General features: G+C 40.5%; 1 protein-coding gene across 2 annotated transcripts in view; it reads left to right on the top strand.

The window, feature by feature from the left end:
- Window positions 1-15,785, top strand: part of LRRC66 (leucine rich repeat containing 66) — a 36,286-nt gene that overhangs the window by 4,493 nt on the left and 16,008 nt on the right. For both annotated transcript variants that reach the window (XM_043447952.1, XM_043447953.1), the window contains 2 exons: window positions 1,336-1,836; window positions 13,406-13,575. In XM_043447952.1, coding sequence (XP_043303887.1) covers window positions 1,341-1,836; window positions 13,406-13,575 — 666 coding nt within the window. In that variant the 5' untranslated portion in view covers window positions 1,336-1,340. The remainder of the gene's footprint in view (window positions 1-1,335; window positions 1,837-13,405; window positions 13,576-15,785) is intronic.

Genomic DNA, 15,785 nt, shown 5'->3' with positions numbered 1-15,785 from the left:
ATTCATTCATTCAATAAATATTGAAAGGTTTCTGGACAGAAAAGCAGGAGAAAGGGTCTTCAGGTCATAAGATCTGTGATAGATCTAGAAGGACATACATAGGTTTTGAACTGAGAAGAGGAAAGGGCTTTGGGCTTGGAATTGGAGTGAACCAAAAGCTGATGTTTGCATGAGATCTACATATATATTAAGGTGCACAAGCTTCATCTCATAGGTACTCCACATGTGCTTTCAAAACTAGTTCATAAAGTTATGTAAACAATACAAAGCCTAGGATGCCGACCCGAGGGATTTGGACTATATGCACTGAGGATCTCTTTAAGGATTTTGAATGAGGGAATGAAATGAGGGAAACAGTACTGTGGGGAAGTAACCCTTCGGAATTTCATTGGATAAACCAAGAAGGAGAATCAAGAGGCAGTAAAAATGGCAGGAAAACTAGTTAGCCCACTCTAGCACTCAGATGAGTGATGGGAATGACAGTGGTGCCATTAAGGCAGGAAGGGCGGTTTGTCGTAAAGCTGCCTGCTGAAGCACGTGGTCATCTGTACACACACTGATTCTTTTCATGGGATTTCGTAATTAAATCACAAAAGTACTCATTTACTTTTCTTTTAAAATTGTTTTTGTGTATACCTGCAGGTATTGTGATTTGTAGATACTTGTTTTAAAGCTTTTGATTGCTTTCAGTAATCTGATGAAAAAGATACTTGAGTTTCTGTATCTTCATGGGTCCTAGGCAAAGCATCCTTTTTATAACCCCCACCTTTTTATTTGAAAGGTCACCAAAAGCCACAAAGACAAAGCTTGTAGTTCCTCCAGTCATTTAAAAAAATCATAAGTCTCTTCCATGAGTTGAACTTTTCACCAATACAGTTCTGTGGTTTAGTGTAGCTAGATGACTTGTCACTCACGTGGCTGATCACAGTGCTGTAAGATAAGCGTAATAGACTGCTCGGTGCTGGTGACCAGCAAGGAACAGGGAAGTGTTTAATCTTGGTAGGGTTCCCTCATTCTAAAGAAGACTGTAGGGTGAATGGTCCAGGAAAAGCAGACACAGAGGTGAGACCCAAGCGAACATCTATTTTTTGACAGATTGGGGTGGGGGGAGAGGGTCTTTCTTTTAAAATGTGACATAAATGTAATTTTACACTATTAGCTGTATACCATTTTGACAGTTATATTTTACCTCAATTTGTAAGAAATCAAACATCCACTTAAATTGACAATCAAGGCAAGATAACTTTGCTAAGTCTTAAATTGAAAATTAAAATTTCTGCTTATTTGCTGTTTGTACATAAGTCATTTTGAATAAGTCAATTTTTCTTTCTCCAGGCATTATGAAAAACCCGTGTTTCCGAGTGATTGCCATGGTTATAGGTCTTTATTTTACTGGCACAATGACAAACCCATCAAGAAGAAGCAGTATTTTATTCAATTCCAAGTGCCAATGGAATGGATATCTTACAACAAATCGTTCTTTTGCTCGAAAGCATGAAATACCCGTGGACATATCACAGATAGCACCCACGGTGGATGAAAGTTCCAATTTCTTTAGGGTTCTCTTACAAACTCACATGAAAAAAGAAGAATGGAACATAAAACACCTGGACCTTAGTAACAATCTCATATCAAAAATAACCTTAAGCTCTCTTGAACATTTTCATGCTTTGGAAATACTAAACCTCAGCAACAACGCCATCCACTCAGTATTATTGGATCTACCCAGTTTTAAGTCTTCATGGGTGAAACGCCACAGAGGCAGCTTGAGAAATCAGCTTCCATTTCTAAAGTTGCTTACTCTTCAACGAAATAAACTCAGCAACATTCCCAAGGGTAAGTACAATTTTAAAAGATGGACCAAGAAACCACGAGTATTTGGAGAGCTAATGTGCATACTTAGTTGCTCAGTCACGTCCGACCCTAGCGACCCTTTGACTGTACCCGACCAGGCTCCTCTGTACATGGGATTTTTCAGGCAAAAATGCTGGAGTGGATTACCGTTTACTTCTCCAGAGAATCTTCCCAACCCAGGGATCAAACCTGTATCTCCTATGTCTCGTGCATTACAGGCAGATTCTTTACCCACTGAGTCATAATGTTTCGTGTCAATAAGAATTCCAGGTTTGTTTTCAGTTTCAGGAAAACAGCTAGAAGTATAGCAATTTGATCAGAGTAAATGTAAGAGGCTTTCCCTGGTGCCTCATACGGTAGACTCTGCCTGCAGTGCAGGAGACCCGGGTTCGATCCCTGAGTCAGGAAGACACCCTGGAGAAGGAAATGGCAACCCACTACAGTATTGGCAACCCACTACAGTATTTTTGCCTGGAAAATCCCATGGATGAAGTGTGGAGGGCTACAGTCCATGGGGTCACAAAGAGTCAGACACAACTGAGTGACTAATTCTTTCACTTTCACTTTTCAAATATAATAAAAGGAGTTTCTTATGAGAATTTTAAGTTTATAATATGTGGAATTTAAAGTCAATGTAATTTAATCTCCTGTTGCCATAACTTATATTGATATTATATGAATTTGTCAAGAGATACTAATAATAGAAAGTATTTAAGTGCTAAATAATAATGCATTATTTTAAATTACCTAATTTGATTTATGTATATTTGTTACTAATTAGCACTGAGAAATAACTAGTTCAGATACTTTTAATATGTAACAATTCAAATTAAATGTTGCCATATTTATAACTTTTGTTTTTACAGAATACATTTTACATCTACTTATCTAGTTCTCCTCCAAATGTAGACTATATATATGCTAATATTATATGTAAACTCTTATTATTAAATCAAAATTTGAACTCATCAGAACACATATCGTCCTATTTTATAATAAATACTCATCCATGCTGATACTCAGTAATCTACATGTTGGAGTTCTTCAACTCCACCGTTTTTATTTAGAAAATATATATAATAATACTAATAATAATGTTTTATATTTTTATATTTTATAATAGTAATGATGTTTTATTTAGAAAATCAGATTTGTAAGCCACAGCTTCCTTTTTGTATTCAGGAAAGCTGCAGAGTTTCCTTTCCCTATTTGTTTTCCGTCTCAGTCACTGTTGCTAAGTGCTTACTTTATCTTAGACCCTGTGGTGGCGCTAGTGGCAAAGAACGTGCCTGCCAATGCAGGAGATGCAAGAGACGTGAGTCAGCCCCTGGGTCAGGAAGATCCCTGGAGGAGGGCAGGGCAATGCAGTCTAGTATTCTTGCCTGGAGAATCCCATGAGCAGAGGAGCTTGGCAGGCTATGGTTCATAGGGTTGCACAGAGTCAGACATGCCTGGGACAACTTAGCACACATGCATGCACATGCTAAGAAAATGTAAGAAGATTTTCATTTTTCTCCATCTCAAATTATATATAGTTTTTCTCATTTTCAGTTCTTTAATTTCATGTTTTTATTTTTTTTATTTATTCATTTATTTTTTGCTCTTTCACCAGTTTCTGGTCCTGTTGTAAGCATAGTTGTGACAATAATAGCCTGGCAGGTGAAGGGACAACTGCTCCAGTCCCCACATCAGCAGAATTGTGTGACGGCAGGAGTCTTCTCTCCCCGACCTTTTCCATAGAAGCAGCGTGTAGTATTTTCAGTGCACAGTGTAAACTAATTGCATTTTATGATTTTTATTATATTCTTATTGTAAAAGAAATGCCTATTATTTGTAGAATGTTAGGAATTAAAGAAAAATTTAAAGGGAAACATTAAAGTCCCTCATGTAATATATATTCTTCAACTTTATTCTTTATGCCTACCTATATATTTTTCTTTCAAAATTGTATCCTACTGCCCATATGTCATAACATAATTTTATATCACAGAATATTTTGAACATCATACATAATTAAGCAATCTCATAAATATTTTAAATAGTCAAATAATTTTCATATATGTTAGTCGCTCAGTTGTGTCCAGTTCTTTGCAACCCCATGGACTGTAGCCCACCAGGCTCCTCTGTCCATGAGATTCTCTAGGCAAGAATATTGGAGTGGGTAGCCATTCCCTTCTCCAGGAGATCTTCCCAACTCAGGGATAGAACCTGTGTCTCCTGCACTGGAAGGCAGATTCTTTACATCTGAGCCACCAGGGAAGCCCCAATTTTCATATATACATATAATCAGTTCAGTTAAATAGCATTTAGATTATTTCCATTTTGTTTGCTGTAACTTTTTGATGAACATCATTAAAGCTACACATACTCACATGATATAGCAGTGTTTCCTAACTAGTGTGTTAAATGTGAATCTCAACCCACAAATACAGGTTAACTGGATATGTAACTATCGTTTATAGTTCAGCAGAATTTCTAATTCTGAGCCCCCATTCTGCTAGCATCAGTTAGGGTGGGATGGAGAGATAGTGACAGTTAACCTCAGTCTTTCATGGACTTTCATTTGTCTTTTCCTAGATTGGTACCACAGCTCTTATACGCCAACAAGGCATCAAAGTGTGTGTGTGTGTGTGTGTGTGTGTGTGTGTGTGTGTGTGTGTGTGTGTGTGTGCACGTGCACACATGCTCATATATGTATCCCTTATTACCCCTTCTAGCCAGAGAACATTTCTTTTTAGTTCTTCAGTTTGGAGGAAATTCTTACCTGCTTTTGTTTCTTCACAATCCTCTATCTAGATCTAGAAATTCCTTTCCTGTAAAGATTTAGGCCTTTGGTAAACAAAAGCCAAAAAGACATGTCTGCACCTCTGCTTTCTGCCTTATGACGTACCTTCGGGGGCTCCTGTCTAGCTGCTGCGTGCGGGCTTCTCACTGCGGTGACTTCTCTTCTGTGGCGCACAGGCTCTAGGCATGCAGGCTTCAGCAGTTGCAGCACTCGGGCTCAATAGCTGAGACTTGCAGGCCTCAGAGCTCGGGCTCAGTAGTTGCAGCATGTGGGCTTAGTTGCTCCGTGGCACGTGGAATCTTCCCCAACCAGGGATCCAACCTGTGTCCCCTGCATTAGCAAGTGGATTCTTTCCACGATGCCACCAGCGAGGGCCTCCCCTGGAACAATTAACACAGATCTTTTACCTTCTGCTTGAATGGAGAGAAGGGAAATAAGGGAAAGAGATAGGCAAAAGATTAATATGTCAAAATATTAGCCCACCACAACAGTAAATAGAAAAATGCTGACTGGCTCCTTAAGGCAGATGAATTCCCCAGAGCTCACTGGAGGTTAGGATGAATACATTTCATTTAAGGACTAAATATCCCTATAAAATGCAGATACAGTCCTATCTTCTTTTCTCAAGTTAAACTTTTGCTTCCCAAAATATCAGGAAATATGTTAAAAACTTCCAAAGGAGGGGGGAAAACATATGAAATGAGCAAATCCTGTATCTGAAATTCTATTTAATAATAGAATTCTAGCATACAGAACTATGGAGAGATGAATAAAACAGATCAATGATGGAAGGCCAATGTAAGCCCTAAATCTAATTGGTTATACTTGAGTTCTTTTATCCATAGCATTTTGTGATTTGAAGTGTTTTTCTGTAATCATCATATACTTTTAGTTTTTACTAGGTTGAGTCCCCTCTAGCATACCTTCTCATTCATCATTCTGTGACTATGGCTAGGTAACAATAAATTTGTTTTTGTCTAAATCTCATTATCTTTTAAAATGTTAAATAGTTATTGCAGTAGACGTGATCCTAGCCCACTCTAATTCATAATTATAATCCAAAAGCAGAGAATCATTTGTATCTAACTGTTGATATAGGTAAATAGTTAGATTTACAATGATCAATACAAAGAAATAGAGGAAAATAATAGAATGGGAAATACTAGAGATCTCGTCAAGAAAATTAGTGATATCAAGGGAACATTTCATGCAAAGGTGGGCACAATAAAGGACAAAAAAGGTATGGACCTAACAGAAGCAGAAGATATTAAGAAGAAGTGACAGGAATACCCAGAACTATACAAAAAAGATCTTCATGACGAAGATAACCACAGTGGTGTGATCACTCACCTAGAGCCAGACATCCTGGAATGCAAAGTCAAGTGGGCCTTAGGAAGCATCACTACAAACAAAGCTAGTGGAGGTGATGGAATTCCAGCCGAGCTATTTCAAATCCTAAAAGATGATGCTGTGAAAGTGCTGCACTCAATATGCCAGCAAATTTGGGAAACTCAGCAGTGGCCACAGGACTGGAAAAGGTCAGTTTTCATTCCAGTCCCAAAGAAAGGCAATGCCAAAGAATGTTCAAACTACCACAATTGCACTCATCTCACACGCTAGCAAAGTAATGCTCAAAATTCTCCAAACCAGGCTTCAACAGTATGTGAACTGTGAACTTCCGGATGTTCAAGCTGGATTTAGAAAGGGCAGAGGAACCAGAGATTAAATTGCCAACATCTGTTGGATCATCAAAAAAGAGTTCCAGAAAAACATCAACTTCTGCTTTATTGACTATATCAAAGCCTTTGACTGTATGGATCACAACAAACTGTGGAAAATTCTGAAAGAGATGGGAATACCAGACCACCTGACCTGCCTCCTGAGAAATCTGTATGCAGGTCAGGAAGCAACAGTTAGAACTGGACATGGAACAACAGACTGGTTTCAAATCAGGAAAGAAGTACATCCAGGCTGTATATTGTCACCCTGCTTATTTAACTTCTATGCAGAGTACATCATGAGAAACACTGGGCTGGATGAAGCACAAGCTGGAATCAAGATTGTTGGGAGATATATCAATAACCTCAGATACACAGATGACACAACCCTTATGGCAGAAAGCGAAGAAGAACTAAAGAGCCTCTTGATGAAAGTAAAAGAGGAGAGTGAAAAAGTTGGCATAAAGTTCAACATTCAGAAAACTAAGATATTGGTATCTGGTCCTATCACTTCATGGCGAATAGATGGGTAAACAGTGGAAACAGTGACAGACTTTATTTTTTTGGGCTCCAAAATCACGGCAGATGGTGACTGCAGCCATGAAATTAGAAGATGCTTGCTCCTTGGAAGAAAAGCTATGCCCAACTTAGCATATTAAAAAGCAGAGACATTACTTTGCTAACAAAGGTCCATCTAGTCAAAGCTATAGTTTTTCCAGTAGTCATGTACAGATGTGAGAGCTGGACTGTAAGGAAAGCTGAGCACCAAAGAATTGATGCTTTTGAACTGTGGTGTTCAAGAAGGCTCTTGAGAGTCCCTTGGACTGCAAGGAGATCCAACCAGTCCATCCTAAAGGACATCAGTCCTGAATATTCATTGGAAGGACTGATGTTGAAGCTGAAACTCCAATACTTTGACCACCTGATGCAAAGAACTGACTCATTGGAAAAGACCCTGATGCTGGGAAAGATGGAAGGCGGGAGAAGAAGGGGATGACAGAGGATGAGATGGTTGGATGGCATCACCATCGAAATGGACATGAGTTTGAGCAAGCTTCGGGAGTTGCTGATGGACAGGGAAGCCTGGCATGCAGCAGTCCATGGGGTCACAAAGAGCTGGACTCAACTGAGTGACTGAACTGAACTGATTTACATAGGTGTTTACTCTCATCTCAGTTGACGATTAATTAGAGATAATCTCAGCACCAATCAAACAATTGGCCTGTGGCACATGTGTACCTTTATATATCATGTTTGACATGTCTTAAAATTGTGACAGTTCATAGAGGCAGTGAAAGGTTGCTTTGACTCCAGGCAGCCCACTTTTAGAAGGGTAAAAGATCATACTGACTAACCCAATGTCAGCTGACTTCCTGTCTTGACACTGACCAGCTGTGATGTTACCAAAAAGCTTCATGTTGGAAAAATAACAGAAGCCAACCGTGAATTTAACCTTAATGATCACTTCACCTTCTTCCGTATTTTGGGAGTATAGCATTAACAATGGAAAAATCAGTTTGAAAAAATAGAAATCCTGGGGACCAGTCTCCAGTTACACTATCCCGCTTACATCAAGAAGTATTTTGGGAGTGCCCAAAAGTGCCTGAAAATATATCAGGACAAACATCTTACTGGGTTTCCAGTTAGGCTGAAAGACCAGATGTGACAACCTCACATTAACACACTAAATTCCAGAATCCAAGAGATAAGTATGTTATCAATGAGGTGAAATAGTACCTGATTTTTGAAACTGGTGGAGAAGGAAAAAAATGTAACCAGTGTATTGTTGAAAAAAAGAAGCATGTTGTATTCTTTTCATTTGTAGGATATTAAACCTTTCATCCTGATTGCTCCTTGGATTACGGAAATACCAATAACCAATGTTCTCAAAACCAATACAGGTTCAAAAATAACAACATGAATATATGTCATTAAGCTAAGAGGACAAGGTCTATGGCTCACCCGTGTAAATTTGACCATATTAAGGGCTGATTTTATGAATCAAATATGTTATCCAGGACCATTCCAGACTCTATTCCAATTCTTAATACTCTTTGAACTTGAAGCCATAAACTTTATGTTATCAGATTATCACATTTGGAAGAGCGTTTAGGAAGTTCAGAGTCCGAAGAAATGTTTCTAAGATAGTGTAATGTCTGGACATACCCTCTGTAGCCTTTTCTCTAATAGACACTGAGATAATTTCTTGGAAATAATAAAACTGTCTCTGGCCATTTAAATGCAAAGGCTAATCAAATTCTTGCCTCCTGTGGCCTAAGTGATCATCAGAAGACAGTTTAATAAATAATCCCATCTCCACAAAATTGCCTCCATATTTTTCTCCCAACATTCAACTCTCTTTGCACATGAAATGTGCTCTCTGATAACCAGTCCCCACCCAGTAATGCACCTCACAACCTCTTTCACTCACCTGAATGTCCTTTAACACCAATTTCACCATGTAGTTTATAAAAGAACATACTTCCCCTTATTGAGAAACACAGTCAAGGGTCTTGGAAGAGTTTACCCAAATTCCCCAACTCCATCTTGAGAGACCCCCAAACGAAAAGATCATTTGTAGAACTTCACCAGTTCTCTTAGTAGCATTAAAGCTTGATTCTGTAAAAGTAGAAGTAAAGAGAAAATCTTCATGTGGAAGGAATAACTGAACATCACAGTCTTAATTCCCATGTGCAAAAGTTATCTTCTTGTGGATCTTAGCTGGATATTATGAAGGAAGTCAAATAAAGAGTTTTACAACTGTCCGTGTTCAAAAGCCACCCTGCCCCCCATCCCCAAACATACTTGGGCATGTTCCGGTTCCACTCTTCCAGTTTGTATTTATCAGCCCAGACTCCCAGTCCATCCCTCTCCCTCGCCCCTCTCCCTTGACAACCACAAGTCTGCTCTCTGTATCTGTGAGCCTGCTTTGGTTTTGTAGGTAGGTTCGTATGTGCCTATCATATGTGCCCTTACTCTCTGCTTTATCTCTTGTACTCCTTGGTGGTGGTTTTGTCACTGTCGTGCCCAGCTCTTGCGGCCCCATGGACTGTAGCCTGCTAGGTTCCTCTGTCCATGGGATTTCCCAGGCAAAAATACTGGAGTGGGTTGCCATTTCCTTCTCCAGGGAATTTTCCCAACCCAGGGGTCAAGCCCCAGTGTCCTGCACTGCAGGCAGATTCTTTACCAACTTACCTACCAGGGAAGCACTGTGTATCACTCTACTTGTTTATTGACCTTAAGCAAGTCACTTAACCTAGAAAAGCCTCCTGGTTCTTATCTTTAACTAGAGGTAGTGATATACATAAAGGTTGATGTGAGGCTTAGAGAGAGCATTTGTAAAAACTGTAACAGAGTGATGATATACGTAAAATATCTTTCCTTCTACCTCATACAGAACAGGTGTGCAAAAATATTAGTTCTCCCTTAGGGCCATTTGATCATCCTGAGTATCTAATTCTCTTTTCCCATCCCAGTTCTTGCTACTGTACCTTACAAGCTACCTTAGTGGTAGCAGCTAAAATGACCCTCAGTTGCTAACTGCCCCACCCCCCCCCCCAATTTTATTTCAAAACTCAAATAGCTGGAGTGTTTGTTTGGCCTGGAGTTATTCCTGCTACAGACAGCTTCCGCCGAGCTGGCAGAGGACGTTTGCTGAGAGCAGCCTCCCTGCCTCCTGCCAGCCACATGTGGCAGCTGCACCCGTATGGCCTTGCTCTGCAGGGGGACACACTGGCCATGCCATAGGACGCCTTGGTACCAAGGTCAAAGCGTCTCTGGCTTGCAGAGCGGGCACATCAGCCTGCAGAGCTGGCGGAGATGAGACTGTGATTTTTTTTTTTTTTTTGGTCTTTTTTTTTTAAATTTAGTGTAGTTGACTTACAATGTTGTACTAATTTCTGCAGAGTGATTCAGTTATACACACACACATATATATGTATATTCTTCTTTTATATTCTTTTCCAATATGGTTTGTCATAGGATATTGAATATAGTTCCCTGTGCTATATACAGTATGACCTTGTTGTTTATCCATCCTAAAGCTAATAATTTGCATCTACCAACCCCAAACTCCCAGTCCATCCCTCTTCTCTCCCCACTCTCAACTTAGCAACCACAAGTCTGTTCTCCCGGTCCATGAGTCTGTGTCTGTTTTGTAGATAGGTTCATTTGTGCCATATTTTAGATTCCACATATCGTATGGTATTTGTGTGTCTCTGTCTGACTTACTTCACTTATGATAATTTCTAGGTCCATCCATGTTGCTGCCAATGGCATTGTTTCATCCTTTTTTATGGTTGTGTGGTATCCCATTGTATGCACGTACCACATCTTCTCTGTCTTCATCTGTTGATGGATCATTTAGGTTGTTTGCCTGCTTTTGCTCTTTTGACAGTGCTGCTATGAGCATAACTGTGCATGTATTTTTTGAATTATAGTTCTGTCTGAGTATATTCCCAGAAGTAGGATTGCTGGATCATATGATCATTCTGTTTTTATAAACTGTTATTATTTTGTCTTACTTGATTGTTTTCCTTGGTTTCTACATTTTCTCACTTCTCTGATTAAATTTGCTGGTTGGAACTTGGGGAAGGCCTAGGAGGCTAAAGCTTTTCTATTCAGATGAGAGGTCAGGAACACAGGGCCCTGTCTCTGAGAAGGCCCCACAAGGTCCAGCTGCATTTCAAATCCACGGTTAGAGGTGGAGGTTTCAACACCCCCTGTCAATTGATCGATGTGGTCTCCCTCATCACTGAACTCCTGGGGTACTTATTCAATTCGATTAAGCACTAGATATAGTAGCAACCATGAGCTTACATCCCTGTACAGGCCAGGAAATCTCATGAAAATGTTAAGAAACTCCTTCATCTAAGTTTCTGTGTGGCATTTTTTCCTCAAGGCCCATATGTCTGCATATTAAAACATATAGGGATATTCATTCCACAAAGAAACAGGTTTTCCCCAGAGGTTACATTCACAACGTTTAACAAATGGCCTTTCGCCTGGGTTCCCAAGTTGGAAGCCTCCTGGCTGTATTGGTGGAGTGGAATCTTTCTGGGGGAGGGAGGGGGAGGGAGGACGCAGTCAGTCCGGTGCCCAGGGCAGTGCACGCAAGGGCTCAGCGGCAGCTGCTCATGAGCCAGTATGGACGTGTTTCTCATGTTGTATTCATAAGTATTCAGCCTGTGCCCGCTGAATATTAACCTTGGCGGTCTCTCATTGTTCTAAGCATGAGGGCTTCTTGGCCTATTCCTTGTCTTCCTATTTTTGATAGAGACATCATATTCATCTATAAGCACATGTCCCATCCAAAGCAGGCAGCCTTCATTCAGCTCCAGCCAAATGTTTTGTGCCATTTGAGACTTCCAGGTTTTCAAGAAAAGTTAGAAATGTACATATTTGTATTGAATCTTTAATGTTGGCTCCACAACTTGTAAATTTCTGTGCAGGTCAACCACTGTGACCTCTAGCCTATAGAATGTGTATCATACAACAGGCCTTACAAGTGTTCACAAAGATGTGAATTCTGCCCTGAAGGGACCAATCATCTGGTGGAGAGACTGACAACCAAAGATGGTTTTATTGGTGGGGGTGTAACTGCACTGTGTAACGAATCGCTCTTTCCCGTGTGTGTGCTTTGTCATGTGACCCGGCACGAGGGTTCTCTGCTGTCGTCGTCCCCGGCACCGAGTGCCTTGCTCGTTATATTTTGACTGGGTTGTCGTCCTTGTGATCTCTTGCTCAGTCTGTAAGCTGAAATGAACACGTGAGGGCATAGATGTGAAGCCATTTCAATTAAGTCATCGTCTCTCAGCATAATCAGTCTTATAGTAAGTACTCTGCAGACAGCAGACAAGAAATAAACCCTTCTGGAATCGAACCAACATGATCTGCTATGTAGAGATTTGTTAAAGACACAGACTACATGTGAGAACAGAGCAGAAGGAAATGTAAAAATGCGGCTTCCTTGTGAGACTCATATGGGAAATCAAATTTGGAAGACTGCTATGGCTAGCACCTCATTCTCAACGTTTATCTTCAGTGCCAAATGGTTACTTCTGGAATCAAGTGAAATACAAAGGCAGAGGCCAACACTCAATTAGATGATTTTGCCAGAAAGTAAAATATCTAGCTGTAATACATTACCTAATATAAGAATTTCTAGAAAATACTTGTCAACAATAAGTAGTTAAAAGATATAACTACAAAATAGAATAATAATAACTGAAAAGGGGAAGAACTCATCCATGTAAATGAAGCATCAAAACAACTTTTTTCTCTATGACCATAGCAAGATCATCCAGTTTTACCCACAGGTCAATCAAATAAGCAAGTATTATAATTATCTCATTCAATCCAGGTTAGATTTTTTTACTGGTGCTCTTATAAAATTAGCATGTGCATGCATGCTAAGTAGCTTCAGTGGTGTTGGTCTCTTTGTGACCCTGAAAACAATAGCCTGCCAGGCTCCTCTGTCCATGGGATTCTCCAGGCAAGAATATTGGAGTGGGTTGCCATCCCCTCTTCCAGGGGATCTTCTCCACCCAGGGACTGAACCCACATCTCTTATGTCTGCTGCATTGGCAAGCAGGTTCTTTACCACTAGCGCCACCTGGGAAGCCCCCAAATTAGCACATGCTCATATAAAGAAAGAATTCAAAGTGTATAAAATAAAAGCATAGTTTCGCCTTTCTTCACCACCCTGCTCCAAAGTGTAAATACAACTGGTACCTTAGTTCATCTCCTTCCAGGCCTTCTTTTCTGCTCTCTCAAAACGTATGTATCTGGTTCTTCTTTTGCAAAAACATTAGAATTATACTCCATACTTTTCTGAAAATTAACATTTACCTTCCTGTTCAGTCAATTCATACTGGCCTACCCCGTTCTCTTTTAAGGCCACACGGTATTTATAGTATTGATAGACTATCCTTTGTTTGCCTGTTTCTCTGTTGTGAACCATTTAAGTTGTATCCAGTTTTCTACCATTATAAACAATGCTACAATAAATATCAGATTGATATTTCAATCTGCTTTTTAATTTTAACAGGACTATGGAAACTGAAGTCATTACAGAGTTTGGATCTGTCATTCAACAGGATATCACAAATTGATTTGTCTGATTTTCATAACTGTCTGCAACTGGAAAACCTCCATTTAAAGAGCAACAGGATATTCAGAATTCATCCAGAAGCCTTCAAGGACCTAAAAAAATTACAGGTTAGAAAATAAAGTTTATAACATCTCAAATATGTGGACCTACAGGCAACTATATTAGAAGAATATTTTCATTGAAGAGTTTCTACATGCCCAGTAGTACTGGCTACTAATCAAAACATATAAGTCTATTTTAAGATTCCCCTTAAAAAGTTGAAGTCTCTCTCTTGCCTCAAAACTCCCAGGCCTCAGTAGTGGACATGAATTTTATTTGAACATTAATACTCAGCAGCGAGAATAGGCACATTATTTTTCCTAAGTCAAATTAAACCCAGCTTCAAGCTTTCACTTACCAATTGGCAAGAAAATGAATCTGTTATTAGCAAGGCTCCCTCCGTAAACTACAAGGTCAGTCAAATATCCCTGGTGTTTGATGCAGTTTGGGATGCTATGGGCCTGCATGGGCTCTTCACCCGTTGGGCCCAGGACCACAGGAATCTCAGAAGGCCAGTGACCCTGGTGCCTCCACACCAAAACTGGACACAAAATAATACAAACTATAATGATACCAACATATACTTGCATCACACATACCACATGCCACACATGGTTCTAAACATCAGAGCGGTGTAGGGGGGACCAGTGTCACCCTTTAGAGCCCTGCTGCCTGTCTCGGGCACCCTGCAGTGCATCTCACCAAGGTCCTGACATGCAGACAGCTGTGAGTGTGAGAACTCCTGGAGCCCTGCTCTAGTTCTGACAGCTCTAGCCCTTTCTCCTCCAAGCCCCTTTCTCCCACCTCCCCTCTTTTAGGAGATACCGTAAAATCTCTCCTCGGTGCTCCTTCAGAAGTACCAACGTGGCCTGCAGTGTGGCCCCCAGAGATGCCTTGTGCTGTGCTTCATCGCTCAGCCGTGTCCGACTCTTTGTGACCCCGTGGACTGCAGCCCGCCAGGCTCCTCTGTCCTTGGAGATTCTCCAGGCAGGAATGCTGGAGCGGGTTGTCATGACCTCCTCCAGGGAATCTTCCCCACCCAGGGATCGAACCCAGGTCTCCCACATTGCAGGCAGATTCTTTACTGTCTGAGCTACAGGGAAGCCCAGAGATGGCTTAGGAGCAGCCTAAGCCCCTGTGCCTGTGACCTGCACCACACACCCCCATTCTTTACATAGACCACCATCATCCAATAAAAACAACGTGAGCCACATAGGCAATTTTAGATGTTCTTGGTAACTAGATTTAAGAAGTAAAAATAAGCAGGTAAATTTAATTTTAGTAATATGTTTCGTAACCTAGTATACTCAAATACTATCTCTTAGAATGGAGTCAATATAAAAATTATTAAAATATTTGGAATACAGTCAGTCCTTTATAAACATAGACTACACATAGAAATTCTCAAGTGGCCAGGATGCCCTACTCCTTTAACATACAAATCTGATTGGCCCCTGCCTGCGCCTCCAGGTTCATTTCAAGCCACACTCCTCTTGCTAACTGCTTTCCTGCCCAGTTTTCACCCCAAGCCCTCCCATCTTGCTAACCCTTTTGCCTGAAAGCGTGAACTCTTACTAATCCTTCCAACATCACTTCCTCAAGGAAGCCTTCCCTGGGCCTCTAGATTGAATTCATTCCCTTTATACATATTTAATAGGCTGTGATTTTTCCTTATTGTACATATGGAGTCTGAAATTATTTCATTTTAGGTATGGTTAACTGTTAATGCTTGTGTCCCTATAATCCTTCTACTAGGTGCAGAGCTCTTTGAGAACGTATGGGTGTGTGTGTTCAGTCGCTAAGTCATGTCCGACTCTTTCGTGACCCCATGCCAGGCTCCTCTGTCTCTGGGATTTCCCAGGCAAGAATACTGGAGTAGGTTGCCATTTCCTTCTCCAGGGGATCTTCCCGGCCCAAGGGTTTGAACCTGTGTCTCCTGCATTGCACGCAGATTCTTTACCACTGAGCCACCAGGGAAGCCCCTTTGAGGACATACATTATGTCTATTTTGTTTTCTAGTGCTTAACATCTATCCAGTACATACCATGTATTTGCGAACTCTTGGTGAATAAACAAAGGAATGAATGGATAGATGATGATCATGCATACATGTGTAAGTTATCTATTGCTGTGTAACAAATTACTGCAAACTTAGCAATCTAAAACTACACACATGTATTTATCTCACCTTCTGTGGATCAGCAATCCAGGCAAGGCTTGGCTGGGGCCTCTGCTGAACGTGTCTCAAGAGATTGCAGTCAAGATGTTGGCCAAGGCT

Source organism: Cervus canadensis, chromosome 26, assembly GCF_019320065.1.
Source record: "Cervus canadensis isolate Bull #8, Minnesota chromosome 26, ASM1932006v1, whole genome shotgun sequence".
NCBI lineage: Eukaryota > Metazoa > Chordata > Mammalia > Artiodactyla > Cervidae > Cervus > Cervus canadensis.
Note: the sequence above shows the minus strand (reverse complement) of the source record. Positions and strands in the feature narration are given on the sequence as shown.